General features: G+C 45.4%; 1 protein-coding gene across 6 annotated transcripts in view; it reads left to right on the top strand.

Moving 5' to 3' along the window:
- The window catches only part of SHTN1 (shootin 1), a 98786-nt gene extending 74774 nt beyond the window's left edge, over positions 1-24012 (top strand). For 2 of the 6 annotated variants that reach the window (XM_029932659.1, XM_029932655.1), the window contains 3 exons: positions 2299-2419; positions 6641-6833; positions 22232-24012. In XM_029932659.1, coding sequence (XP_029788519.1) covers positions 2299-2419; positions 6641-6833; positions 22232-22454 — 537 coding nt within the window. In that variant the 3' untranslated portion in view covers positions 22455-24012. Of the gene's footprint in view, positions 1-2298; positions 2420-6640; positions 6834-7675; positions 7834-22231 lie in introns of those variants that run through there. The other 4 variants (XM_029932656.1, XM_029932658.1, XM_029932657.1 and 1 more) reach the window with 4 other exon arrangements.
- Positions 24013-26594: the final 2582 nt, after the last annotated feature.

Genomic DNA, 26594 nt, shown 5'->3' with positions numbered 1-26594 from the left:
TAATGCTGTTACCCAAATAAAAAAGAGGGGATGTTGTGAGAGAGAAATGCTCCCTTAAAAGGACGTGCTTGCAAGGTGCATGTGTGTGTGCACATCCACAGACACATATCTTTTTATTGAATTAACTCCAGCCTTTGGGAAAAGCAAAGACTGTTCTTGACATTCAAACAACGATAATAGTTTCATGAGTGGTTTTAGTACTAATGACTGTACATTTTTCAAATAATCTATTTACAAATGATACAGCTGATAAGTTTTTAAAACTTGTAAATGCATGATTTGGGAATAGTTTTTCTAATACGTTTTTTTTTCAAATTTATCTTAATTGGCTTTTGTTCCATTTTCTTTACCTTATCGGCATTGATCCTGTTTCACCCCTTAACTCTTTGACGAGTAGGTGCAGTTCTGCATTGTTAACTGTTAAATAACCAAACCACATCATCCAGTGTTTCTAAATAAAATAAGCTATGACCATGTTCCACGTAACATGATTTTCCTTTGAGTATATTTATATATGAATTTTTACAATGAAAAGCAGAAAGAGATACTTCTTGGGGAGAGGGGAGGTATCCTATGCTTGATTACAACATGAGCCTTATTTTATGTGTGTATTTTTATGATTGTTTTTAAATTTTTTAATGTTTTATTTATTTTTGAGAGAGAGAGAGGGGGAGAGAGAGAGAGAGAGAGTCAGAGAGAGTCAGAGAGAGTCAGCATGAGCAGGGGAGGGGCAGAGAGAGAGGAAGACACAGAATTCAAAACAGGCTCCAGGCTCTGAGCTAGCTGTCAGCACAGAGCCCGACGTGGGGCTCGAACCCATGAACCATGAGATCATGACCTGAGCCGAAGTCGGACACTTAACCGACTGAGCCACCCAGGCACCCCTGCATGTGTATTTTTAATGTGTATCTTCCACATTAGTCTTAGCTGGGCAGCTGATAGGGAAAGAATAACATCTCCTAGTCTTGGTCACTCGCCCTGCCCCATCAGGCTGCTTTTCAATGCCTTTACCCAGTTAGGGCGGAAACCTCCCTAAACAAAACATTATAATAACCTATATCACATGAGATTTGGAGCTACCTGATTTTACAAGCTACTCGTTTTGTTTTATAGGCCAAAGAAGAAACATGAGTTAACCATTTTTAGCCAGTAGGATTCTTAGACTCCTCCAGGAAGTTGGCGGGGGGCAGGAGCAGAATGAAGGCCCCTTTGCTGGCCTCGGTGGGTGAAAGCTGCCTCTGGCCCTGGCGAGTTAGGCCAGACTTGAGGCTCTGCTCTGATGCAGAGATTGTGGATCTCCCGGCTTTCTTCCCCCCGCCAAGACCGTGGCCCAGCTAAGGAAGGCTATTTCAAAGAAATAGCAGGGCATTTCTTATGAAAGAAAACGGGCCCCTGGTAACGGTGCGGTGCTGAATCCTTACGTATGTCACCCAGCGCTCTGTGCCAACACATGACCCCTATCGGGGCCCAGGTGGCCAGAGCCCTCCCTCCGTAACATGCATCCCAGAGGAGCCAGGGCCGGGAGCCACCCCCTGGGTCTTCCTCTGTTCGCTCGAAAGTCAGTACCAATTTCAGCAGGCACACGGTTTCGGGGCATCTCTTATTTCCTTCAGGTATCTTCTGGGCCCTGGATAATCACCGGCTCCTCTCTTGGGAACTCGGGATTGCGACACCGGGCCCTCCCTTGCTTCCCCGTGTCATTACACCCTCTCCTCTCACAGCCAAGTCAGGGTGTCTCAGGGCAGGGCTTCTTTGGCGATAGGCCACGGGAGAGCACCATGTGCCTCCTTTGGCGGCCACGACACCATGGCCACCCATCGTGGAGCCAGGGTCATTGCGAAGACTCAGCCACACGTTTTCAGGGCCATGAGGATGAGGATTTGGGTTCAGTGGCTTGTGGCTGCTGTATCACGAAAACCTTCTAAGGTGAGTTCAATACCTGCTTCTCTTCTGCACACGATGGATCAACAGGCATCCGCATCTTCCTCATCGACGGGACGTGCAAGGACCTTCCCGCCACCGAGTTTCAGAGTTAGCTCATCTTGTACTGTTCTTCTGATGTGAAAGCTAACATCTTGCATCCTCAGTAGCGTCTTCTTAAACGATCCAACACTGTGTGTTGTTGAAGACACGCACCCGAGAAAAAGTAATCGGTGCGTCTACGGCACATTCATTCTGTTTGCCCAAGTCCACTCAAATTCTGGTAATGCTTTGCCGGGTTGCTTTTTGTGTTCTTTTGCATATTGTTATGAAGACATTAACCTTTTTGTTTTTGTTTTTGTTTTGTTTTTGCTTTAGGGGACACTTAACAAGTCCACTAGTTCAAGAAGCTTAAAATCCCTTGACACTGAACCCAGTGAGACTGAGTTAGAGAGGATTTTGCGTCGCAGAAAGGTGACGGCAGAAGCAGATAGCGGTAGTAAGCTGGTTTCGATTCTTCACAGCTCTCCTCTTCCTCTCAGAAACATTCTCCTTTAAGCTGCTTTTTAACACGAAATGCTCTTTTTATAATGACTACGTTGGTTTTTAATGTGAGTGAGAAGTATCGATGGGCGAAGGTACTTACCGATCTCTCATAAGAACTGGTATGTTTTCGTTTCTTGGTGTGTTTGCAGATTGCGAATTTGTGGGTCATCAGGGTTTTAGAGATCAGGCTGGCTTAGCGCAAGATACCCAGGATGAAGATACTCAGCACGGGCTCCCAGAACAGTGTAGCCTGAAGGATGGACTCTGGAACCGGCGTCCCAGCAGCTTGCCCCTAAATGGCTCAATCTCTCTGTGCCTCAGTTTCTTTATCTGCGAAATGAGGACAATAAAAGCGTGACCTCATAGGGTTATTCTAAGCACCACGTAAGTCAGTTACACAAAGAGTCCTGAGTAGCTCCTGTGGGACAAGACAGCGCGGGTTTATCAGTAATGGGGGAGTCAGGACGCATCAGTTACAGACGCGGGGGCATCATTTGTATCCTTCCGGTTCGTCCTGTTGCTGCCTCTGCCTGAGGACCAGGTGGATAACACATTCCAGCTCTGTCACCAACTAGAAACGACCATCTGAGCGAGCCGGGAGTGCGCAGGCTGCATTCACGTGATGGTGTGCACGCCTGAGGCCTCAAGACTAACTGTGTGTGTCTTCCAGGTTTTTCCATCAGCTCGGTCCTGGGAATTAGCAGAAACCTGTATGAGGCTTTTCCCTTATGGCCAGGAGGCTGGCTTTGAAAAACTACTCCAAAGTAGAATTAACCAGCCACCGTGGCTAATGGGCCGAGGAACCTTTTAGACTCCATTCCGTCAACCCCGTTTGGCCCATTGTAACAGTTTAAATTCATGTTTACCAAGTTTAAGTTGCTAGAATAGGAAGGATTTGGGATTTTGATAATCAGGCTCTACTTTGCATATAGGGATTTTACTCAGTTTAGGAAATTGGTTCCTTGAACTGAAGGCAGCATAAAATACCAGCCAAACCTTTATTATTAGAAGATGAAACTTATTTTCCTCTTCAAAAAAAATTCAGCCATTCAGTGTTTGGTTTGGTCTGGAAATTCTGCTGTTAATACCCTGTACGAATTCTCCCTCCACCGGCACCCAGAACAACCCCCTCTCAGAAAATCAGGGATCCTCTCAGGGGTTGTTTTCCTTAGAATTGCTTTATAAGCATTTACCAGCCTCCACCACGAATCACTTCTTCCAACAGTTCATCCGTGAAGCATTCCAAATAGCCATCGTTATTTTTTAGGACTTGGTGGATCCCATTTTTGTTCTCAGTCGTTTACATTTTGTATTTTGCTCCCGTGGAAGCATCCTTAACTTCCCTTGTGAACTTAGTCAAATGTGCAGCAGCACTGTTTCAAACTTAGTTATCAAAGGGAGAAACAAACATTTTCATTTTAGTCAATATGGGAATTTGAATATTTCAAAGATTGGACAAAGAAAGGTAGGAACACACTGTATAGGCATGTGAGAACCTTTCATTTTACTTATTATATTCCACTAATATATAAATATTCAATGTATAATTTGAGGAATGTTGTAAGAAGGCACCTATTCAATAGAATCCTCAGTATTTGGATAGAAAAACAAGAACTCCATAATTAGCAGAGTGGAAAGGAATCCTACTGAGGAGAGAGACTCGTAACTGAGCAGAAATTTTCTTCTGAGCTCCCTAGTAGCCAAAACAAAACAAAACAAAAAACATCAGTGGAGGAGGAAACAAACTTAGAAACTATCATCTAGAAAAGAAATCATACCTCTTTTTTTCTACATGGTACCCACATTTTTCTAGCATCAAACTGGAAGAGGTATTTACCAAATAAATCTCTGTATAAGGGTTGTGGAATGACAAAGTGAAAATCCAGGAGGGGATCGTGGGGAGGGAATGAGAAGCTAAAGTTAGCCCAGCAGCGTCCTGTATGCTGCATGATGGGAGCAGACTGCAGAGATGACTTTGATAGGTTTGTGGCTTCAGGTACATGTGCATCTTTTGAGATTCTTTCCTTCTGTACACAAAGGCTTATGGGAAGGCTAATGTGAGGTCACAGCATGGAGAAAGGAAGCATCCCAGGAGAGGCAGGGGCAGCCCAAGCTTTGCAGACCTCAGATCCCAGGATAGTCAGGGTCTCCCTCAGGGACGAGTGACACACCTTTTTCTTTAGAGTTTCTTTTATCAAACCTAACTGATACTTTCTTTTAAAAATTTTTTATGTTATTTATTTATTTTTTTTTTTTAATTTTTTTTGAGAGATAGAGACAGTGTAAAGAGGGGAGGGTCAAAGAGAGAGGGAGACACAGAATCCGAAGCAGGCTCCAGGCTCTGAGCTGTCAGCACAGAGCCTGAAACGGGGCTCAAACCCACGAACTGTGAGATCATGACCTGAGCCGAAGCCAGATGCTTAACTGACTGAACCACCCAGGCGCCCCTCAACTGATACTTTCAAGACCCGTGACCTCCCAAGCTGACCCTTCCAAGGGCAGCAGGTGCCTCTTGGAAAACATTGGGCAGCTTAAACAGGATGCTGTAATAATCATGTTAAACGTTGCGTATTTTTCTTTATTTTCTTTTTGTTCGTAAGAAGAGCCGAGAGCCCTGACCCAGCTCACCCGCTGTCCGTGTGGGTAGCTGGCTTCCCCAGAGGAGGTGTCTTCAGAAGCTGTGCTTGTTTTCCCACAAGGATGGATTGTTTAAAGCTGTCTAGCTCCATAGCCAGCAACTACCCAAGGGCAGAAGAGAGCGGCTCAGAAGCCAGTCTCAAATTCACCTCTGCATTTTTGTTTTTGGGATCTTTCTTCTCCCATCACTCGCACGTCCCCATGCACCTGGAGGCTTGTCACAGCTTGAATCGGGACATTCGGCAACGTCACAAGCTTGTCTGCCCAGGTGGCATAGTGGAAATATGTGAGGAAGACAGAGGCCCAATGCTTCCGGAGCTGAGGCTCGCCCTTAGGCCAGAGCGGGTCTGTGTCTCCCCCCAAGGCCATCAGAGGTGCAGCAACGGAATGGCAGAAGTGTTGTGCAGCCACTCTTTACGGAGGTTTTTCAAGTCAGAACTTCATTTTTGGAGTTGATAGGTTATACTGTTGGAATAGCTCAGGTGTATTTGTATGCAAATGTGAGAATAAAATTCCAGAGCTGAGTATTAACGACCGGAAATGAGCTAGTGGCTTGGATTGTCCCCGCTGGTACTTTCCACGTGAGGAGCTGAGCTGACCTTGCTTCCGGAAGAGGAGACCCCCCCCACCCCCCCGCAGAGTTTTGCCATCTGTTCAGTGATGGCTCGCAGGTTGTCCTCTAGCTTAATTTTTAGAAGCTCTGATTTTATCTGTATGTGTATGACTTATTACATAAATCTGTTTGACAGGGATGTCTTCTGAGGTTTCCAGAAAGACTTATTAGAATCTCGCTTTGAAGAAAGCTGGCTAGGACAGTATGTTTGTAACTGAGGATAGGAAATGAAAAATGAGAGAACTTTGCTTCAGTGCCAGGGGGTTTGGATTGGTACGCCGATAATTTCGGGAACGGGCACGATCGTAGTCCTTTAATCCTGTCCCCAGAGAGCAAAAGAATCCAAGAGGCGAACAGCCAAACCCTTTGCCACCTAATTTGTAGAATCCCGTGCCTGTATTTGGACAGGAAATAAATCCACTTACTTCTCAATCACATTAAAATGAAAAACGTTCATAAAAGCTGTTTAATGCTTAAGAAGCCTCCACGAGCCTTTTAAAAAGAGCCTTTGACATGGTTCCATTTGCTGTTTCAAACGCAGAGCCTGAGTTTTTGGGGAAGAATTAACTCTTGAGAGGCCACACGGTCCAAGTAGGGCTGTCAGAAATCCACACTCTGAGCAGAAAAGCGTTTTCACAGTTCCGGTATTCATAAGGACTCTGGTCAGCGTGGGAGCCCTGGCCTGGGGGTTTGTGCTTTCTGAACGGCCTGTCCATAATTCCTCAGCGTGGTCCTGCAAATTCCTAATAGGAACGTTTTGCAGCATGCTCTCGAAATCTTAACAAAACTTGGCCTCTCACTTCCAAAACTACCCAGGGACAATAGGTGTAATCCTGAGGGATTTTCGGCTAATCTGTTTTTCAGCACCCTATTAATAAGCATTGCACAGAATTATTAAACTTGAGGTATGTGTTTGGTTTCAAGGTCCAGCCGGAATATTAGCCACCTCAGAGTCCAAATCCATGCCAGTGTTGGCTTCTGTATCCAGTGTAACAAAAACAGCCTTGAACAAGAAAACTCTGGAGGCAGAATTCAACAGCCCGTCCCCCCCAACACCTGAGCCAGGTGAAGGGTCGTGTAAATTGGAAGGATGCACAAGTTCCAAGGTTACGTTTCAGTAAGTAATGATGCTCTTTACTAAGTGTGTAGAAGACTCTGTGATGACTTCATTGTGTGTCGCTTTGCTCTGTGCCTCTTCCGAGAGACTTTGACTGAGGCAGCCGATAACTACTCTTCTTCCTTTGTTTGCTGAGCCAACTTGTGATTCTAGGCTTCTCGGTCAGAGGTCTTATACGGATCCAAAGCAGATCCGCGTCATGTCAGGAGAATCCCTTCCCCTACACTGGTTGGGTCATCCGGTTCTTCTTCTACACGGAGGACGGACCTGGATGACAGTTATTCAGCACCGTGAGACATTTAATCATTCTTCCAGGGTTCAATGGTTGGGCCATCCCTCTTAACAATTTCTGAGCAGTCAAGGAAGATACTAGATCTCCCAGGAGGTCTAGATCTTCACACATACTCTGCAGGGACAACCTTCATTTCTGGGCCCCCGTCAAAGGGGTGCTCTCTCGAGAGTGAAGAGATCCCGTGTAAAGAATGGTCTCTGTAGACTTGCTCTGAATGTGGCATTTGGTCCAAGACTGAATCCTGCTACTGGAATATGTTTCAGACAGGTCTGGTGGAGGGTCAGCTTGTGTTGTCACAGAGGCAAGCTCTTCTCGAAAGGAGGATCTTCTGGTTTTGCTGTTAGTTCTCTTGCCCGACTGTCAGCTGGTTCGCCACGTGAGGAAAAGGAAGAGGGGAGACAGATCGGGTCAGCCGAATTGTTGTAATCATGGCAAATTAAAACCTCTGATTTCCTGTTCTATCGGGAAAGAAAGAACCCTTTTTTTGTAGCTGTACCTGTCTTGGTGTAAAAGGTGAAGCCTGGACAAACAGAGTTGAAATTCAATTTAGGTCTATTTTTGCCAACAGGTATTTTCTTCCACTCTTGCCTTGCTCTCGCTGGGCACAATTACCACCCCCGCCACCTTTGGAATGAATGGCCGCCTTTGCTGGTTTACAGTTTTATCTCATTTCATTGTGATTAATTAAAAGCACACTTTTCTCCTGCGGTCGCCGGTTTCCTTTCTTTTGCCTGGAGTCATTTGAACTATTCCAACAGAAAGGTGATCTATATTCATTCTTCATCTTTCCTATTAAATTTGTTTAACACCTAATTTGACATCAACAGTCTGGCTGCATCTGAACCGATATCCAGACACAAAAGCAATTTGGCCGAGACAGGTTAGCTGCTGAGAAATGCCTCAACGTGCGCGTATAGATTTTTTTTTCCCCTTTACCGTCTTATACAGATAATCTTAATCAGAAAATACTGCAACTCCTTCCTCCTTTTGTCTGTCTTTTATTCTCCAAAAGTAAGTGGAAATTACATTTCCAAGAAAGGAAATGAAATAATTGCAGGCCCAAGGTCTGCAAAATGTGTGTTGAATTGACAGTGAAAAGGATCTGTGTGTTGACAGACATAGTTGTTAGAGGCCATAAAGCCCTAAGTGAAGCTCAATTTATTTCTCATCTTGCTTGTTCAATGACTGCTCAAGAGACACATTTCAATTTAATTTAGCTACTTAAAGCACTAATACAAATACTCCGTGCTGCTGTATTAACTTTTAAACTTTGTAACCTAATGCTTGATTATTCAGTTCTTGACATTCTTTAGCTGAAATAACTCATGTCGTGTATTTTCATATTGACAGTCATTTAGCAAAGAAGAGGGCCTTTCTGCAAAATCTGTTTCTTAAGTATAATTAGGCTCTCCGAATGAATCTGAGGATTTTGTGTGTATACATAGTAATTATTCACTTCTCAGACAGGCACATTTCATTTGTGTTTAAAGCTAGTTTTTTATTTTCTTTCTATTTTTTATTTATTTTTTTAATGAGCAAAAGAAGTTTAACTTAATGTAATTGCGTGTAAGCTTTCAAAGTAAAAACTCATGCGATTTAGCAGTATTCCCGGAAACTAGTCCAGCTGCCAGGAATGAGAAGGGTTCTTTTCAAGGCTGTTTCCGTGTCGCTTCCACTGAGAAGTTTGCTCCGTGATCCCAGCCAGAAGGTGGAGGCAGGTCGCCTCTCATAGACCCACGTTGTCCAAGCGCCCAGAAGTCCGATCAGCAATCCGAAGGTGAAATCCAAATCAGTCTCTGCTCTGATAAATTGCATTCTTATTTTGAATGGTGGTCACACCACCATGGTGTTTCAGCCTAATGGCGTATTCCATTCTTGATGGGGAATCAAGGTCAAGGGAGGAAAACAATCAGAGCATCCTCTAACACATACGTTTTCTCCTTCTCACCCCTGTACACACCCAGTCCCTCCTGCCCTGACCCCTCTCCCTCTCTCTCCTTTGACCTCTCTGGCGGGTTTTCCCTCCACACTAGCCTTTTGCTGTCCCCTCTGCCTTGTCTGTCCTTCCCCAGTGGCTAACTGCCATACTGTCTCAACTCCCTCATTTCTTTGCTCTAAGGGCATCTTTTCAGTGAGGCCTACCCTGACCACCCAGTTTCAAATCGTACCTCCTCTTCCTTGAATCTCTGATTCCCTTTACCCTCCTCTATTCTTCCCCTGCTAGAATGTCAGCTCCATGAGGGTAGGAGGGGTTTTTTTTTCTTTTTGTCTGTCCACTGGTATATCTCAAACACCTGGGAAAATTCTGGAAATTCTGTATATGCTTTGTTGAGTCAATGAACAAATGAATCCATTTTTACTATTGCTAAAACATTAGGATTTAGGATACTCACTTAATAGCATTTCCCATTACTCAGCAGCCCCACGAACGCACAGGCTAATGATGAGAGATTTTTGTTTATCTTTGGTTGGCTTCTCTGCTTTGTTAACATTTTTTTTAATGCTCAGGGGTCATTTCCAGTCAGCTCAATTTTGTATACCATCTGTATCTTTGTACATACATAACATAATGTTATCAGAGCCAATAGCATACCTAGTTACAGAAGATTCAGCTTTGCTCACTTGTACGGCTCAGGTGGACAGGAAAGATTGCAGACCTACTAAGAAAGGTTTGAAAAGAATAGAAACAAAGGTGTTTTCTGTGTAAGATCCACAGTTAATCCGAAAATTATAACACCAAGCTATCTCTGGAAAGTTTCTTTTCTTTCAGTAAATTCCTCAAGTCAACATATATGTATACTCCAAATAATGGAGTATCTCTAGTCTAGTAAATTATAGTGCCAGAAATATATGAATTTATTTCCTAGGACATTATGAGATGGCAAGAGATACCTTTAATACTTAATTGCAAGGATTAATTAAAATTAACATTCTTGTCCCCAGCCTAAGCAAAGCAAGGGTTTTTTGTTATTTTTAAGAAAAAAGAAGAAAAAGGAAAAGATAATCAAGACATAGAGAAGCCTAATTATTTCTATTTTAGTAATAACTTTAGAAATATTTGTGTTCCAATAAGTATATGCTATCTAGTAATAATATCTTAAACGTAAGAGCAAATTTGAGTTTCATTAGTTCTGATTATTTCTTTTTTAAAAATTGTTTTTAATGTTTATTTTTGAGAGAGAGAGAGAATGCGAGTGGGGAAGGAGCAGAGAGAGCGAGAGGGGGGAACACAGATTCTGAAACAGGCTCCAGGTTCTGAGCTGTCAGCACAGAGCCTGATGTGGGGCTTGAACCCATGAACTGCGAGATCGTGACCTAAGCCGAAGTCAGACAGTCAACCAACTGAGCCACCCAGGTGTCCCAATTCTGATTACTTCTAATTCAGACAGGAATAATAATAATAATCTCCCTTTCTGCTACGAGAGGGAAAGAATTGGCCAAATGAAATAAAGAAATAAGGAATGCATAATATATAAATACACAACTAAGCAACCAACCTGATTCTTGCTTTCATGCTCTTTTCTGTTGACAGAGAGTAATCTGACCATGTTAAAAGTGTAGTAAGACTCATTGATTCAAGCTAATCCATGGTGGGATGGTCAATATAAAATAGAATTCCAAACCGATAGATTTTTTTCAAAGGTAACTTTTATTACTGTCAGGCAGCCACAATACCTGGGAACAGGCTGAGTGGTTCACAGGGTCAGAAAGTCAAGGATGTGTGTATTTTCACCTGGAGAAGCCTGTGGCCTGGGGAGGGCTGTAGCAGGGAGATGCCGTGGGCTCGATTTTCCAAGCCCATGCCTTTCCATGTGTGTGTGCACTGGGTGGCAACCAGCGTCAAGTCGTTGCCGGGTTGGAGCTCGACTGTTTGCCGTTTGTGGTCCTTAGGACCTGAGACAAGATATTGAGCCCATGATCCCGTTTCCTCCTGTATAAAATGAGGGTAAGAATACCCACCTTGTAGGGTTGTCGTGTGGACTTAGATGATACATGAAAAGTATTTCAGTACATTCTTTTCCGGTCTTGCATTAAAATTGTAATGCTGGGCCACTGCCGCATAATCGGGGACCAGAGTTGAGTTCAGAGCTTAGACGCTGGACACGAGCGTTACTGACTGGGCCAGGAGTCCTTGGGAAGGCCTTGTAACCTGTCTGTTTTGTTTTCTTTTTGTTGTGTGTTGTCTTATCTAAAATCGAGGCAGGTAGATTAGGCGCTCCCAGAGCTCCCCGAGAGCTCCGAGGCTTCCAGAATTCCTCACAAACGTGGTTGCTTAGCAAAGATGTCCACAGTGAAGATAAGGAACAAGAGGGAAGCACGGACTTTCTGCCTGCAACACGCCCCTCAATACAGATTTACAGTAAAACACACAAGCCCAAGACTGTCAAATAAGTTTTCAGCTACCTTACCAGAATTTACAAATCCAAATCAGAATGATTGTCATTCAGAGAGGTACTCTGGGGGATCTGCACACTCACTCGAACCCCGAGGCTGTTGCTCCAGATGCTTTCAGACCTGCCTGGGTTGGAGATGCCTGATCACACAGGAGAGAAATTGGATAGCTGGTCCTAAAGGAGAATTCGTGCTAGCATTCAATGTGGGCAAACACTGATGAGGGCCATTTTACTCTCCATTGTATGTTCAGTTCATGTCTCCAAATGACTCTGGCTTTTGAAACTGGATTCAATTTTTAGGAATAGCCATCAGTTTGCCACACTTGCAGATGTATATAGATCTTTCTAATGTTTTTAATGTTTATTCATTTTTGAGAGTCAGAGAGAGACAGCATAAGTGGGGGAGGGACAGAGAGAGAGGGAAACACAGAGTCTGAAGCAGGTTCCAGACCCTGAGCTGTCGGCACAGAGGCTGACACAGGGCTTGAACTCACAGACCATGAGATCCTGACCTCAGCCAAAGTCGGACGGACACTCAACCGACTGAGCCACCCAGGCGCCCCGCAGATGTGTATATTTTTATTGTGACACTGTGTACCTAGATATGGGTGAAGTTGTCTTCCATTTTAGTCCTGTTGGAAGGCCCTGAAAGATGTTAGCTGTTATCAAAGAGTCCAGGAGTCTGAGGCTCTCGACTGATACAGGTGCAGTAAGTTGGGGAAACATGTTGGAGTAAAAGCCTGCAACATCCCGTTGTATGTGTCTTTTTCTCTTTTTATAGTTAATATTTTTTGTTCTTCATAGCATGTATTATATGTTAATACATATATTCACATTATAATCATCTCTGTCCAAGAGGAGAAGTACTTTAATTGCTGCAGGCAGGATATATATGCTGATTATAGACGAGGCCTTGGGTGATGTTTCCACTTTGGAGGTTCTGGACTTTGGAATTTGGTTCCATTAGTTTTGGCTGTGGTTACCATATTTCACTGACTGTTAAGGCATATACTTTCATGTGTTATTTTAATTCTTCCAAGTGTAACAGATTGGACCTATCTCCGTTTTACAGATGAAAACACTGAGGCTCAGTGAGGCAAATAACTTGGCTCAAAATTCTGTTCCTAATCGAGAATCAGCTCAGATTTCGTTCGAGCCTGTTTCGTATCCAGCTCCAGAACCCATGCTTTTGAACTCTAGCTTACTGTGTTGAGTGAATTGAGAGCTTGAAGAGCAGAGGGAAGGAACGAACTGTAAGATTGTGTCCTGTCGGAAGCAGGGATTCTGCAGTTTAGTCACTCCGCTGACCCGGTGATGTCTACATCCTGTTACTTTGACCCTGCACACTCCTAGGTGGTTTGTCTCTTTCCCCCACCCCTTCCTAAGGCTAATCTAGTCAAGTACAATACCTCTTCCCAGAAGAAAGTGTGAGCCAGCAAAACAATTCTGGAAAGAGGAGCCAATCTGAATTAGCACAAAGACTTAAAGAGCAGTTGAAAAGAAATCATTTTAATGTTTATTGTGTCAAGTGTCCAGTAAAGAGTCAACCATCACAAACTTTGCAGATTCCCATATCACAACACCAGCCTATGGTACTTTAGTTTTTGGCATCAGTTTCATTTATACATTTTTAAATTTTTTGACAGTTTCAGACATTTTGAGGAATAATTTATTCCCGGGGAGTCAAAAATCTCGAAAGTAATCTGACTCTAATCCTTGGGTTAGGAAGGTGTTTTACTAAATGATAATACAGTAATATAAAGATGAATCACTGTGAATCAATCCAATTGTTTCAAAGACATACATTCTACAGCCCAAAATAACTTTTGTTCAGTTTATGCTGTGCCTTTTTTGAGACAACTCCATCTTTGTCAGTAACTGGTTAGCTCCTTTGAGTTAGTGCTGAAGTGTCCATTGGCCATCGTGTTGTAAAGAGCGGCAGGACGAATGGGCCTTCGGCGTGGACAGAGAGGTGGGCTCATCTTAGAAGAGAGTTTTGCATCACAGTCTGGCAGAAGCCCAACATGAGGTCTTGTGTTCTTGCCATGGTCTCTGAAGAGTGTCATCTACTGGTGGTCCTGCTCCTTTGTATGGAGCTTTTATTCATTCATCCATGTTCACATTTCCTCTTCATCACTTTCAGGAAGGTGAATGTCCTGACACTTAAACCAAACAAGGTGGTCAACCTCAAAGATGCTTTTCATTTAATGTAGTTACTTCTACAAAACCTTATTTCAAAGGGGAGGACCCATATGAACATGAACTCGGGTTCTGTCGGGACTGGGGCACCGCTGTTTCACAGCTGGGTCTTCATCTCTTGGTCCTCATTCTCAAAGATGCAGTTAAAATCACAGTTGCCCGAGAGTCTTCCAGTTAAAGCTTCTCTTCACTCATCGTGCTTCTTTTCAACCCCAAATCGCCCCCAAAAGTCCAAGCTTTATCAAGCTTTATCTTCTACTTTTTAACCACCAGACAGGCAGCTGGCCTGCCTGTTTTGTTTGGAAGGTCAGAACAGGCCACGCTGCGCCCTGCACGAATTTAAAAAACAAAAAGCCCATGTAGCAGTGACCGGAGTTCAATTTCTGCAGAAAAATGTCCGTTTCCAATGAAACCATTTTTATTGCAATTTGCATTTAATTTCTAGATCTGCGGTGGCTCTAAATACATGTGTCTTTTGTCCCCACACAGATTTATTTTTGTTAAGAGTTCATCTTGTTTGAGCCATTAACTGAATAGCAAAGGGTAGATGATAAAAGATAAATTTTAGATGTCTCTTGGTTAGTGTGATCAGTCAACCATTTCTATGAAAGGAAAAAAAAAATCTAATTGCCTTTCAGGGTTTGCATTAAAAGTAAGATTGATTTTATCACCGTTTGACCCCTGACTGGTCTCTTCAGTTTTATGTCATTATTTCCAGGGTAAAACTAATGGAGAAAAATAAAGTTGAAAAGTGCCGCTCTTTTGAATTGGAGCTGGGAAATCTGAGCTTTTGAAATCAGTTACCAAATAGAAATTGAGATTCTTCCTTTAAAAAAGGGAACCTTTGGGGTGCCTGGGTGGCTCAGTCGGTTGAGCGTCCGGCTTCGGCTCAGATCAGATCTCCCGTTTGTGGGTTTGAGCCCCGCGTCAGGCTCTGTGCTGACAGCTAGCTCAGAGCCTGGAGCCTGCTTTTGGTTCTGTGTCTCCTTCTCTCTCTGACCCTCCCCCTCTCATTCTCTGTCTCTCTCTGTATCAAAAATAAATAAAACATTAAAAAAAAAAAAGGGAACCTTGGCCTAAAGTTCTCTCCAATATTGATCTCAGCTCAAAATTAATTCAGTGGGTCATAGAGGCTTGGGTCAACATTTTGTTCAGATGGAAAATGGAGGAGTTCTTTCAGTCCCCATGGTGGAAAAGGGTGGGTTTTCTTCCTGTTCTTCCGCCCTTCACCATTGCCTCCTCTCCTCCTCTCTCCTTTTGTGTGTGCACGCTCGTGCGTGTGTGTAGGTGCATATGTGTGTGCGCGCATGGTGTTGGGGGAGAGAGTGGAGGGCCCCTTCCCTGTCCTTTGTAAACCTTTGCTCCCGAGCAGAGACGACTGGCCAGCAGAAGGAACTGCCCGGAAGTTCCTGCTTCATCTGATGCGCTGACACAATTAAAGGATTTGCTGTGCCTTCAACTGTAAGCTTAGTGCCTGGAACTGTGTACTCGCACCGCAGGGGCTGGCTCTGCTTGGCAAGGCTCTGCTACAGTGCTCCTCCTTGTGTGCCCATCCGGGGGTAATTAAGTCTCAACAACAAAATCAGCAGAACAACTGGATGTTCTGGAAGTGGAGATCCCCTCCCTTCGTGTTCCTGTCCCCTCTCTCCCCCAGGAGTTGTGCTGTGGACCGGCCAGAGGTCCACCCGACAGCATTGTCTCTGACTTGCCCTGCAGACAACAACGTCTTCAGGGTTCATGTGGAGGCTGCATCACCTCCAGTGTTAAAATTCTGCTGAGTCAATCCCAGAATGACTGGTAAAATGCGCCTGAGCCCTTGTCACTGCTCACGGAGAATTAATTGCCTCCAAACATTTGCCTCCAGTTGCAAACACCTGTGATTTTAAGAGACATAGCATAAAACACATCATGTCTGCACAGAGAACCAAATTCCCTTTGGTGCTTTGCAGTTTGTTTTTTTTTTTTAAGCAACTTTCAGTAGTCTCTGCAGTACGTGTGTTTCCATTTATTTGCGGATGGCAGTGCCGAGGGGAGGTGTTTCATTTCTTCAAATAAAAGCAGCCAACTAAAAGTTCAATGCAGTTTCAGACCTAAGAACACATTGACTTAAGTTCTAAAACCTGATAAACACAGTTCATTTGAAATCTGCCTTGTCACAGAACTATGAAAAGTAGCACTGTGACTTCCCATCTTAAGAGAGTCCCAACGTGTATAACACGGTAAATTTAAAGAAAGGTATTTTAAAAATAGTGTCCTGAACTCCTAGAAAAAAAATGCAAGCATTTCATGCAGGGCAGCTTTTTTTGAGGAGCCAGAGATATATATGGTGGATTTTGTGGAAGACTTTAGTTCTCTTAAATAAGATACTTCTTTTAAAATAACATTCACTGTTAATAGCTCAGATCGAAAATGGAGTTTTCATGGTGACTTAAAGTTGTGGAAAATTATAAGAAGCTTAAAAAGTAGCCCCAAAAAGTAGTACACACATTTGAGAATCTCTGAGCTGAAATCGGTCTTGGGTCACGCTTTATCAGTGTTGATTCTGCTGGTGAGGACGGCTGGATTCCTGAGCCCCCCTGGACCCAGGGCATTTTGGGGTCCAGCTCATGTTAGGGTTGCAAGAAGCGGGACAGAGCTTCATGACGTGCACCATGGTCTGGGCTGGGACTCGGGCCCCCCTATGCCCACGCTGCCTTTACTGCTCTGAGGAAGGCACAGCTCCGTGTGGACAAGGACGCCTTTGCCCAGCCACTGTTACTTCTGCTAAGAAGGAATTCTTGTTCATCTTTATGGCAAATTAGCAGTCCAGAAGCAGATGTCAGATTTTTCACCCCCGTGGTGCTATTCTTTTTTTTTTTTTTTACCATTTTTTAAATAATTTAAAATCATAGCTACTTTTGCATGGGTAGCAGCTGACCCAAATCGAAAAACTATTCTTTGAGCTAAAATGGAGTTTTGAAAAGTACACAAAGCCGAGAGAATTCAGCTTTGTTCTACCTTGATTACATTTGGATGTATTCGAATGGGTAATAAAAACAGCCTCACCTTATATTAGAAACCCTTTTTGGAGATTTGGGACAGGCGTACTAAAATCCCCCGACACGTAGGATATCTGCAAGAAACAATAAAAACCACCTCTGCTGTAGAGCCCTCCCGCTCACCGCTGCAAGCAGCTGCATAAAAGGGCTTCGGAAGCAAAGTAAGACTTCTAATTTTTACACACGGGAAAATAGAAAGCTGACTTCCTCTCGGGAGTTTTCCCAGGAAACTACTTTATAAAGACACGTTTAAATCTTTCCGTCTTCTGTTCTTGGAGCCACGATTGCAGCTTTATTCGTTTTTATTGTAAACGCAGCGGAGTTCAGACCGTCCGGCTGTGCGTCATTTTTTGGACGGCTGCCACGGACTAATGCAGACGTCCCACCGGGAGACCAGAGAAGAACTAGACTTTGATTCACCAGATTGTGTTAAATAGTCCAGCTGTTGCGATTTGAAAGATAGTTACCTCAGAAGTGAAATAGAAATGAACTTGGCATTTATGCCTCCAAACCATTTTTATACTGTTTGGCAATCAGCTTTTCAGAGGTAGCATTTTATAAAATAACTCTCACCGCTTTAAAAGTTTCATTCACTGTAATGTTCAAAATGTCCCACCTTTATATTATCAGTAAAATGAAGCTTGAGTGATATGCAGAATTTGCATGAAATAACCATTTCCCCCTTCATTTCATGAGCTTTGATTGTATTCAATTGAGCTCAGAACCACATCTATTAGGGCTCTTTTGGGCATTAGTTAATTTGAATTGCAGCCGAAATGTTAGCTAGAACGTTGTTGAATGTAATTGGAACATGGAAAGTTGATTTTGAAAGGAATTTCATTGAATGCAAACAATGATGGGCTTTTTAAAAATTAGAATGCTGTTCTTTCGTCTCTTGTAACCCAGTCCGAGAAATCACGGAGTCCCTTTAAAGAAGTTCAGTTTTGGCAACGCTGGTTACAGTCATTCATGTTCTTGTGGTACCAGCGTGGTTTGGAGTCCGGTCTCTCCTCTGACTAGCACGTGGCCCCCACATGCCCCAGCCCCACATTCTGGCTCTCTCCTAGTTGGGGAAGAGCAGCTGCCTTCTAAAAGGGCTCCCGAGTCCCATGCACTGGGGCCCCGGCTGCGTGGAGCCGAGCAGAGCAGATTGCTACATTGTCTCTTAGCTTTTATGTTGCTTTTCAGTTTTTCTTTTTGTCTTGAGATAGCTCTTGAGCAAACCATCTAAAATGACCCGTGAAAATATTTTGAATGGATCATAAATGACTGCCAGTATGTTGTGGTAAGAAAAAGAATACTGGCCAGGAAATCCGGATTCCAAGATCTTAATCCTGTGTCTGCTAGTAACAAGTCCTGTGCCCTTGAACAAATCATTTAACGCACTCTTCTTTGGTGTCTTCACTGAACAAATGAAAAGGTTGGACTAGTTCACGTCAGTAATGCCTTTCAGCCTTAGCATCACATGATTTTAGTCTTACTCTATTGCATCTATACAATGGAAGTTTTACTTGGAGATTTTGTAGCCTACGGGAGAAAGTCTGATACTTTTCATGAGTACTTAGTTTTAATCCCTTTTTTTGTGGTCACTGCCCTTGGATGAAGAATTAAAGGGAAAAAAGTGAGCAGAATAATAGTATACTGCAATTCCTGTTGGGTCGTTGTGATTGAGCACTTGAGCCTTTCCCTTAAGGAAGAGGCTTTTTTTTAAGGTTTTTTATTTATTTTCAGAGAGACCGTGTGCCTGTGAGAGGGGCATGGAGAGAGAGAGGGGACAGAGAGAATCCCAAGCAGGTTCCACGCTCAATGTGGAGCCCCACATATGAGATCGTGACCTGAGCCCAAATTGAGAGTCAGATACTTAACTGAGCCACCCACGCACCCCTATCTTAGAGAGAAGCTTTGACTTGCTAGAACTTGGCCACTGTGGCCACCTAGAGCAAGAGCCTGGTTTCTTGGCACGGTCACTGACGACACTCTGGCTCTTCCCGGGGGATGGGGATGGAGCTAGAATGAGGCGAAAGGTCCCTTATTCCAGAAGGAGTCCTGGGCAGCTCCCCATGGGAACCAGGAATAGACCTAATGCGTCAAACCCAGAGGAGCTAACCCAGTCACAAAGGGATAAAAGGCAAAGAATAGCTTGAAGGGACGGACTCTGAAAGATGCACCTGAAGACAGGGACTCAGAAAGAAAGAGATCAGTAAATGTGCCCAGATTAGCCTGTGGCATCATTATCCTCTTTCTGAGAGAAGACGCCTTTGGTAAGCAGCACACAGCACCATGGGAAGAGCAGGAAAGGGGAGAAAGCACCTGATTCTTGTACTGCCTCTGCCGCTGATGGACTGTGTGGTCGTGGGCCAGGTTCTCCCCTCCAAACCTCGTTTTTCCCATCTGGTAAAGGATCAGTTGGTCTAGATGACTGCCTGTCATAGCCCCTTTCAGCCTTAACCCACGGGGATTCCGAGGCAGTGGTCATTATCCTTGAGAAATCCATTATTCTGACCCTTGATGCGGATTCAGAGAAATTGCCCTGTGCCAGATTCAGCGATGACCTATGGAGTCCTCACCTTGTAGCCCACAGGTGACTTAATAATAAATTAAACTGTGGTTGAGACACTGAGACAATTCCAGGCCAGTTTCATCCCGACCACACAAGGTGTCTGAGTTTTCAGTTCAGTCGGCCTCCTCTTGTTGCTGTTGTGGAAGCCTGAGAGCGTTTCCTGGAAGTTTCCACCTCCACCTGATGCGAAAAGCTTTTTTTAGGGTGTGTTCATCACCCCTTCACCCACAGACACACATGGGTGTGAAAACAGCCACGATCGTTCTTCGGAAGGGCTGAAGGGCAGTGTGGGTTGATGGAAGTTGGCTCACCTAGGAGGGGTGAAATGTCCTGTCCGCCTCCAGCGGACGGGCTGGCTGATGGAGCAGTGGGCTCAGCCCCGAGCTGGCAGAGCCAGACTCGTGACTGACCTGCTTGGCCCATAATAGCTGAGCTGGGCTGGAGCTTCATGTCCCAGAATCCCCCTGCTCGTTTGTTTCCAGGTTAGGATGGACCCCAAGACAGATTGGCATGAGCTTTAGAAGGCAGACGTGACATCGTTGTCATTTCTGTTTCGTTCTGAAGGCTCGAAGCCCTGCGGGTGGCGGGCGCCGTGACAGTCCATGCACAGTGTCCTCTCGTTAGCACATGGGAGCGGCTGGCCCACGGTTTTCCCCGCGGCCCCCAGCTCCTCCTTCAGCGTTTCCAAATTTTGGACCAGGTCTGTGTGCAGTTCTTGCCTCATGGGTTTGGAGACTGTGAAGAGATAAAGCTCCGGTTTGTCCTCAGCTCTCTTGCCACTTTTCACCCATGTTCCTTCTCAGCTGCCAGGACTGCCGACTTCGGGTCCAGCATCAGATGCAGAGGCCTCGCTCTGTCCCCTGCCCGAAGCCTCAATCCAATCGTGAACCCCGTAGGCCGCTCTCTCACGGCGGCTCAGCTCCTGTGACCGCGCCCAGTGCGCACAGTCTTTCAGGCACTGGCTGGGTCAGAGAGAGTCAAACCGGGTACCGCCGGGAAACTACACCCCCCGTTGATTCCCGAAGCATAGCAACCGCCGTCCTGAGGAGTGATCTGTGGCCCAGGCAAACGGAATGTGTCATGGTGTTTTTCTTTCTTTTATAGTTTATTGTCAAGTTGGTTTCCATATAACACCCAGTGCTCATCCCCACAAGTGCCCTCCTCCATGCCCATCTCCCCCTTCCCTGTTCCCCCCTCCCCCTTCAGCCCTCAGTTTGTTTTCAGTATTCAAGAGTCTCTCGTGATTTGCCTCCCTCCCTCTCCCTGACTCTGTCCTGGGGTTTTCTAACGACGAAGGTGTTGTTGAGTCGACACCAAATCAGAGGAACCTGTCCTTGCTGCGGCTGGGCTCCTCTGCCCCTGGTCATCTCTGTGCTCTCGCCGCTGCCACAGAGGACGGGGTTGTGTGTGAGTCACCTGTTGATGATGACCAGGTCACGCAGTCTAACCACAAGGCCCGACGGAGTGGTTTTCAGGCATTAGGACCGATTTCACCGTGCTGGTCAGAAAGCACACAGACCGTGGTCATTGGGTTTCAGGGCGCTCTACCCGTGGCCGGAGGGGACAGGCTGCGTTCCCTAGTAGTCGGGCGTTTGTTCTGCTGCTGCTGTTGTGTGAGAGAGACCTCCAGACCTGGTCCCGGCCAAGTGTGGGTTTCTGAGCCTCTCCCCTTTCATTAGCGTCCGCTCGTTTATTTACGCCCCGAGTGGACCGACGCTAGGTGCCGGGGCAGAACCGGACAGAGCTGAGGGGTCCCTGCTTCGTGCGTGCTTGTGTCTTACCGGGAGACACAGACATGAGACAGCTCCTCACACAGCATTTCGCGTGGGGTCTGACAAGGGACGAGCGGGTGGTCTGGGTGCGTCTCACTGGCTACAGGGCTCAGGGGGTCACAGCATCACCTCCCGCACAGGGCCGCCCGAGCCGTGGGCCCGCCAGAGGTGCCACGGGGGTGCCGGTTCGCACTTGGCATCGCAGCATCTGCCAAGGAGACGGGTCCCTGGCCTGCCTCCCGCGCACGCCTCCACCTTCAGGCCCAGCTCAGCAGCCTGCACGTGGTGGCCCCTGACCGTGACTTCTAGGCGCCGGCAGCCTCATTTCCTGACACGTGGCAGGAGACCACGTGGGCATCTCTGTTTTTACAAGGAAATTGTCACCCACGTCCTTGAGAAGCAGCAGCTTCGTGCCTCAGAATAGAAGGCAAGGGAGGCAGCTTCTGTGGGAAAAGAAACGGCCTCTGAAATTCATTAAGAAAGTTCACAAGAAACTGGGTTCTCCTTTTAGGGAAGAAGTTTATGGTCACTTAGCGTTTTAGCTTCTTCTCCGGATTCTTCCATCTGGCCTCGTTCCTCCCTCCCCCCTCCCCCGTCTCTCACCAGCTTGCTGCTTGTCACTGATGCTGGTGGCGGGCGCGTCTCTCAGCTGCCCATCCCTGACGGGGCAGCCTCCTTCCCTCAGTGGTGTGGTCTCCTCAGAGCTAATCTGCAACCAGTTGTCCCCAGGGACATGATGGCAGGGGGCGGGGGTGTCACCGGCTCCTTCTGGCTAAGGGAAGGTGTCACAGGAGTCTGTGTGGCCGTGGGGTGGCCTTCGAGAGGCACCCAGGCGCTCTGCGCTTCTTGAGAAGAGGGTGTAATTAAGCAGGTAGGTGAACTTGGCTTTTTAACACTTCCATAGTTAATTGCTCTGACTTTTTCCGCCTTCTTTCTCCTGGCCTCCTGCTCCTAATATGTCATCTAATAGCTCCTTTTTATTTTAATGGCTGGCACCTCAAAGACCACTCTGTGCATGCTAATTAGACTTAGAGCGTTTGGCTTTTTTTTTTTTTTATTTGGTTGGTCTGAATCCAGGAATATGGAAGCCAAATATTTTCTCTCTCTGGTTTTTATTGTTTTGTGTAACTGTTCTTCCTCTAGGCCTCTCAGTAACGCTGGAGGCAGGAGCCAGCCCTTGGGCAAAGAGCAAGAAGCTGGACCCGTTGTAGTTTTAGATCCTGTTCCCACACACAAACCCCAAACCAAAGACCAGCTCACCGAGAACAATTCAACCCAACGCCGCGATGACGAAGATGAAATGAAGCCAGAGCACAAGGAAGACAGCATGGACAAACTGAGGGACACAGACAGCTCCCACTGCTGATGCGGAAGCCGGAAGGCTGACTTATGTGTGAGCCCCTTCCGCTGAGTCCGCAATCAGTTCCGGTGCATTGGGAAGGGGGCTGCAGACACTCTGTTCTTGTCACCGGACTCGAGTACAGGTCCTTTTCTGGTGTCACTTTTGTAAGTAATTTACCGACACACATAAGTAAGTTGTTTAGCAAAATATACATCCTATGTAGGTTTTATTTTTCTTTATAGGGATAAGCTTCCCCCCCCCCCCAAATTATTGTATCAAGTGTGACTTCTGGAAGGTTGCAAAAAAAAATCATGTTTGTCTTTTTCGCTAACGTGCATCTCACTAAACAAACGGAATGCCGGAAGTTGGCGGCGCTGTGGATGAATGGAGAAACGGAACAGAAGATGATTTTAAAAGCCCTCAAAGCAGCTTTTGTTTGGGGTCTGATCTTCTGAGAGACTGTGGTAGCATGGCGATGGTTAGGCACGCGGCACAGAGCTTACTTTCTAGGATGTCCCGAGATTAGCATAAACTCCGGATCTGCAGGCGTAAACCAGCGCTCCCGTAGTTCATGCTGCTTACACACGCTGTCGGCTACGGAGCAGAAAATACGTGTGTATTTTCACCGTGGCCAGAGCTCCCCAGGGACGTCGGTGGCTCTGGTGGCCTGAGGGGAGAGTGGAGGGGGAAAGTCCCAGCCCTGGATTTCATAGAGAATTCTCTTGTATAAACGGCGCACTCCGCGCTGGGGGTCAGCTGTGTTCCCTCACATGCGGATGAGGCGCCGGTGGCCTGGTTTATCGGCCAGAGAAGTGACAAGCACATTCCTGTCTTCCTTCACTGCTGTTCCTCCACATCATGCCGGTTTGTTGTATGTGTGTGTGTGCGGGTTTTTTTTTCCTTTAAGAAATTAAGTGGTAGGTAGTCTCTAAAAATACAATGTTTCAGTCTACCATGATGGATAAATAGGAATGTAATCAGGGATTTCTAAAAAAAAAAAAAAAACAAACAAAAAAAACCCCCACACCTTATACAGCATTTCAGAGTTGATTGTTTCAAAATTGGTGTTTATTTGAAATAAGTGGTAAGGTACTTGGATGCATTTTTTATGACAATGATTCAGTAATGGTAATTTTACTATTAAAGGACGTGAAAGGTTTAGTTTTGTTAGCGCGGCTCAGCATGTAGCTGTCAGGTGTTTCTCACCTAAGGGCAGAAGAAAATGATAGTAATAATTGCAGTAGTTGTATTTTATTTTTGCACGTGTGCTAAGCATAGGCTTGACAAGGTGGGTAGGCAGGTAAATAAATGTACTTCCGAAATTTGGAGATAATTATCCTTCTGTAGGTTTGTGATGCTTGATTGTTTCCATGTTCTTCCAGTGATGATTTCCGTTACTTATTGGTTTACTCACGGGGAATTAAAATGTTGTGTTTTTTCAAATGTAATTTTCCTAACTGAATAATATGCTATATGATGCACTAACTACAGACTGCATTAACGCTTACACGGGTTCTGTTATGCTGTGATTTGAACTCTCCTCACCACACTTATTAAAAAGCACTGACAGTTTCTCATTAAAGGTCAGTTGTGGTTATTGAGATTTTTGGTTTAGGTCCTCAAACGTGTCGTTCTTGAGCAAGAACAGTGCAGTTGCATTGATAGCTTTAGTCATTTTTACTCATCCACAAAATAGTCTCTTTGGAGGAATTGTGCTCCGTGCTTCTCCATGCTCTCCTTCCTGTCCTGAGTGGGCTGGCCTGTGTCTTACGCACAGTTAGGAAAATAGAGACACATACACTTGTCATCCCCTAGTCATCTCACACATCAACGGGGTGACACACTTACGAAAACACCCTCGTGTGCAGGGCGGGAAGGTAACCCGTCTGCTGAGATGTGTTCCAGGACCACACATCAATTAGTAGCCGGGCTTTGCAAGTGTTCTTGTCATTTCCAAGCCACTTTCTTTCCTTCATCGTGATCGAAGAGCATCAAAGGTAAATTTCATCTCAAGGTACTTGATGTAGGATTTAACTCCTCTCGTTCTGCCTCCAGGATTTCCCCTTTCACATCAGTTTGGAGGTTTTGCCCGTGCTGGGGGGTCCTTGTCAACAAGCAGTTAGTCCAGGACAGGAGGACACGGGAAGACTAGGCTTTGTATCTTCGGGGTCCTTTCTTAGCTATTTGCCCCCCAAAAAGTATAAAGGACCTACTCATACCATCTTACAGTTGGAAGGGACTGCCATCTTTAAAGTTTTGTTTTCTCTAAAAAATGATTTCTTCTTCTGTTTTGGAATAGGGATTATGTCTCACCTGCTACAGAGTTCTGAACTGATAGTGGTGCATTCTTATTGCCAGCGTGAGGAAAGGGATAGATGTACTTTGTGCTTCTGCTATTAAAGAAAATGCCTCCCTTCTTTCGCAAAAGAAGAAGAATGTAGTTAAATTTTAACACCCTGTTGCACCTGAGCTGGTCTCCAAGTCCTCGGCACCAGTAGTTTCAGCAGCTGGGGGTGCCCTGGAAATGCTGATTGGCAGGACGCCGCAGGGCCGTGCCCAGCCAGCCTTGTTTTGCCTGAGAAGGACAGGCGATCTGGCCCGGGCCACTCACTGGTATTTCCTGTTTCCTCAGCTTCTTTGTTACACACAAGAACATGTCTGTTGGAAAACGGAGGACAGGTGAAAATGATTACCCATTCTCTTTCTAGATCATCTTAAGGTTGTACGTTAGGTAAATGATCGTCCATGCTACAGAATCCTGGAGGGTTTTTCTGTGTGTGTTTAATGACTTCCATCATGGAACAACTTCAGTGTAGATGAAGGTAAGTCATGGAGAGGGGACAGCCGTCCATCACCATCACCGACCTTAGAACGGCCCTCGAGCAGCTCTTATTGAACAGACTGGATTGCTTTGGAAGGTTCTTCTTGGTGCCAACATTCCCCAATCCCATTCATCAACAATGGATACAGGATTAGTCTCTTTTACCTCTTAAAAAAAAATTTTTTTTAATGTTTATTTTTGAGAGAGAGAGAGACAGAGTGCGAGTCGGGGAGGGTCAGAGAGGGAGGGAGGGAGACACAGAATCTGAAGCAGGCTCCAGGCTCTGAGCTGTCAGCACAGAGCCCGACACAGGGTTTAAATCCAGGAACTATGAGATCATGACCTGAGCCAAAGTCGGATGCTTAACTGACTGAGCCCCCCAGGCACCCCTCTTTTATCTCTTTTACCTCTTTTATAGATAATACCTGCTATATATTGTACATTGCATGTTTTATATCTAGGATATATTGACATATATGTACAGAGAGAGAGAGAAAATGTAAGCAGAAGCAGTGTTCCTTTAAGAAATGAGAATGCTTCCTCTCCATTGGCGGCCCGGGACTCGAGGGAAGAAAAGGCGGACAGGCTGTGTGCGGTGTTGAGATGAAAGCACTGACCTGGTTGAGGTAATATATTACCTCCTTGGTTGATTTCATTTAGTTATTGACTTAGTTTGCGTATTTTCGCTCTGGTTCCATTCCGTTCATTATAATTCGTGTTTGGTTCCAGGGCAGACGCTCAGATGATCTCCCAAACTTTGTGCGTGTGCCACTACGTGCTGCTGCACACCAGTCATGTTCCGCCTGCCTTTAAAGTGAATTTTCTTCCAGTTTCTCACACCCCGTTCCGTGTTGCTGAGCACCGGGACAGGCAGCAGCAACTGCAGATCGTGCCCCCCAACCTCACATCCCAGCCGGCCCCCCGCCCCCGTGCTCTCAGAGTCTCTGCCACTGAGCCCATTTTCTGTCATCGCTCTGAGCGTAAGCCCTAGGCTCTACCACGAGGCCCTCAAGTTTCCCTGGGGGCACTCTTCAGAGGAGCACTCTCAGCAGGCTGAGTACAAACATTCAGAATATGTCAGTAATCTAAACTTCGCCCATGCGCCCACAAGTCAGTGCCTGACAATTTTCATAATTTTGGAGGAAAGCAAATGATAACTTTTAACAGAGAATCTAAATTATATAGAAAGCAGTAGGGTACTATTATTATCTAGAGGTATATGTGTGAATACATTTGTTTCTGGTTTTTTCCTGTTATGGCCCCGACGCTGGCTTATACGCAAGGTGGTTCGGTTGGCCTAGGTATTATTTTTAGCCCCTGTTAGACGCTGTAGTATAATTAGG

The sequence above is a fragment of the Suricata suricatta genome, chromosome 2, assembly GCF_006229205.1.
Source record: "Suricata suricatta isolate VVHF042 chromosome 2, meerkat_22Aug2017_6uvM2_HiC, whole genome shotgun sequence".
Taxonomy (NCBI): Eukaryota; Metazoa; Chordata; class Mammalia; order Carnivora; family Herpestidae; genus Suricata; species Suricata suricatta.
This window is presented reverse-complemented; position numbering and strand designations above follow the sequence as displayed.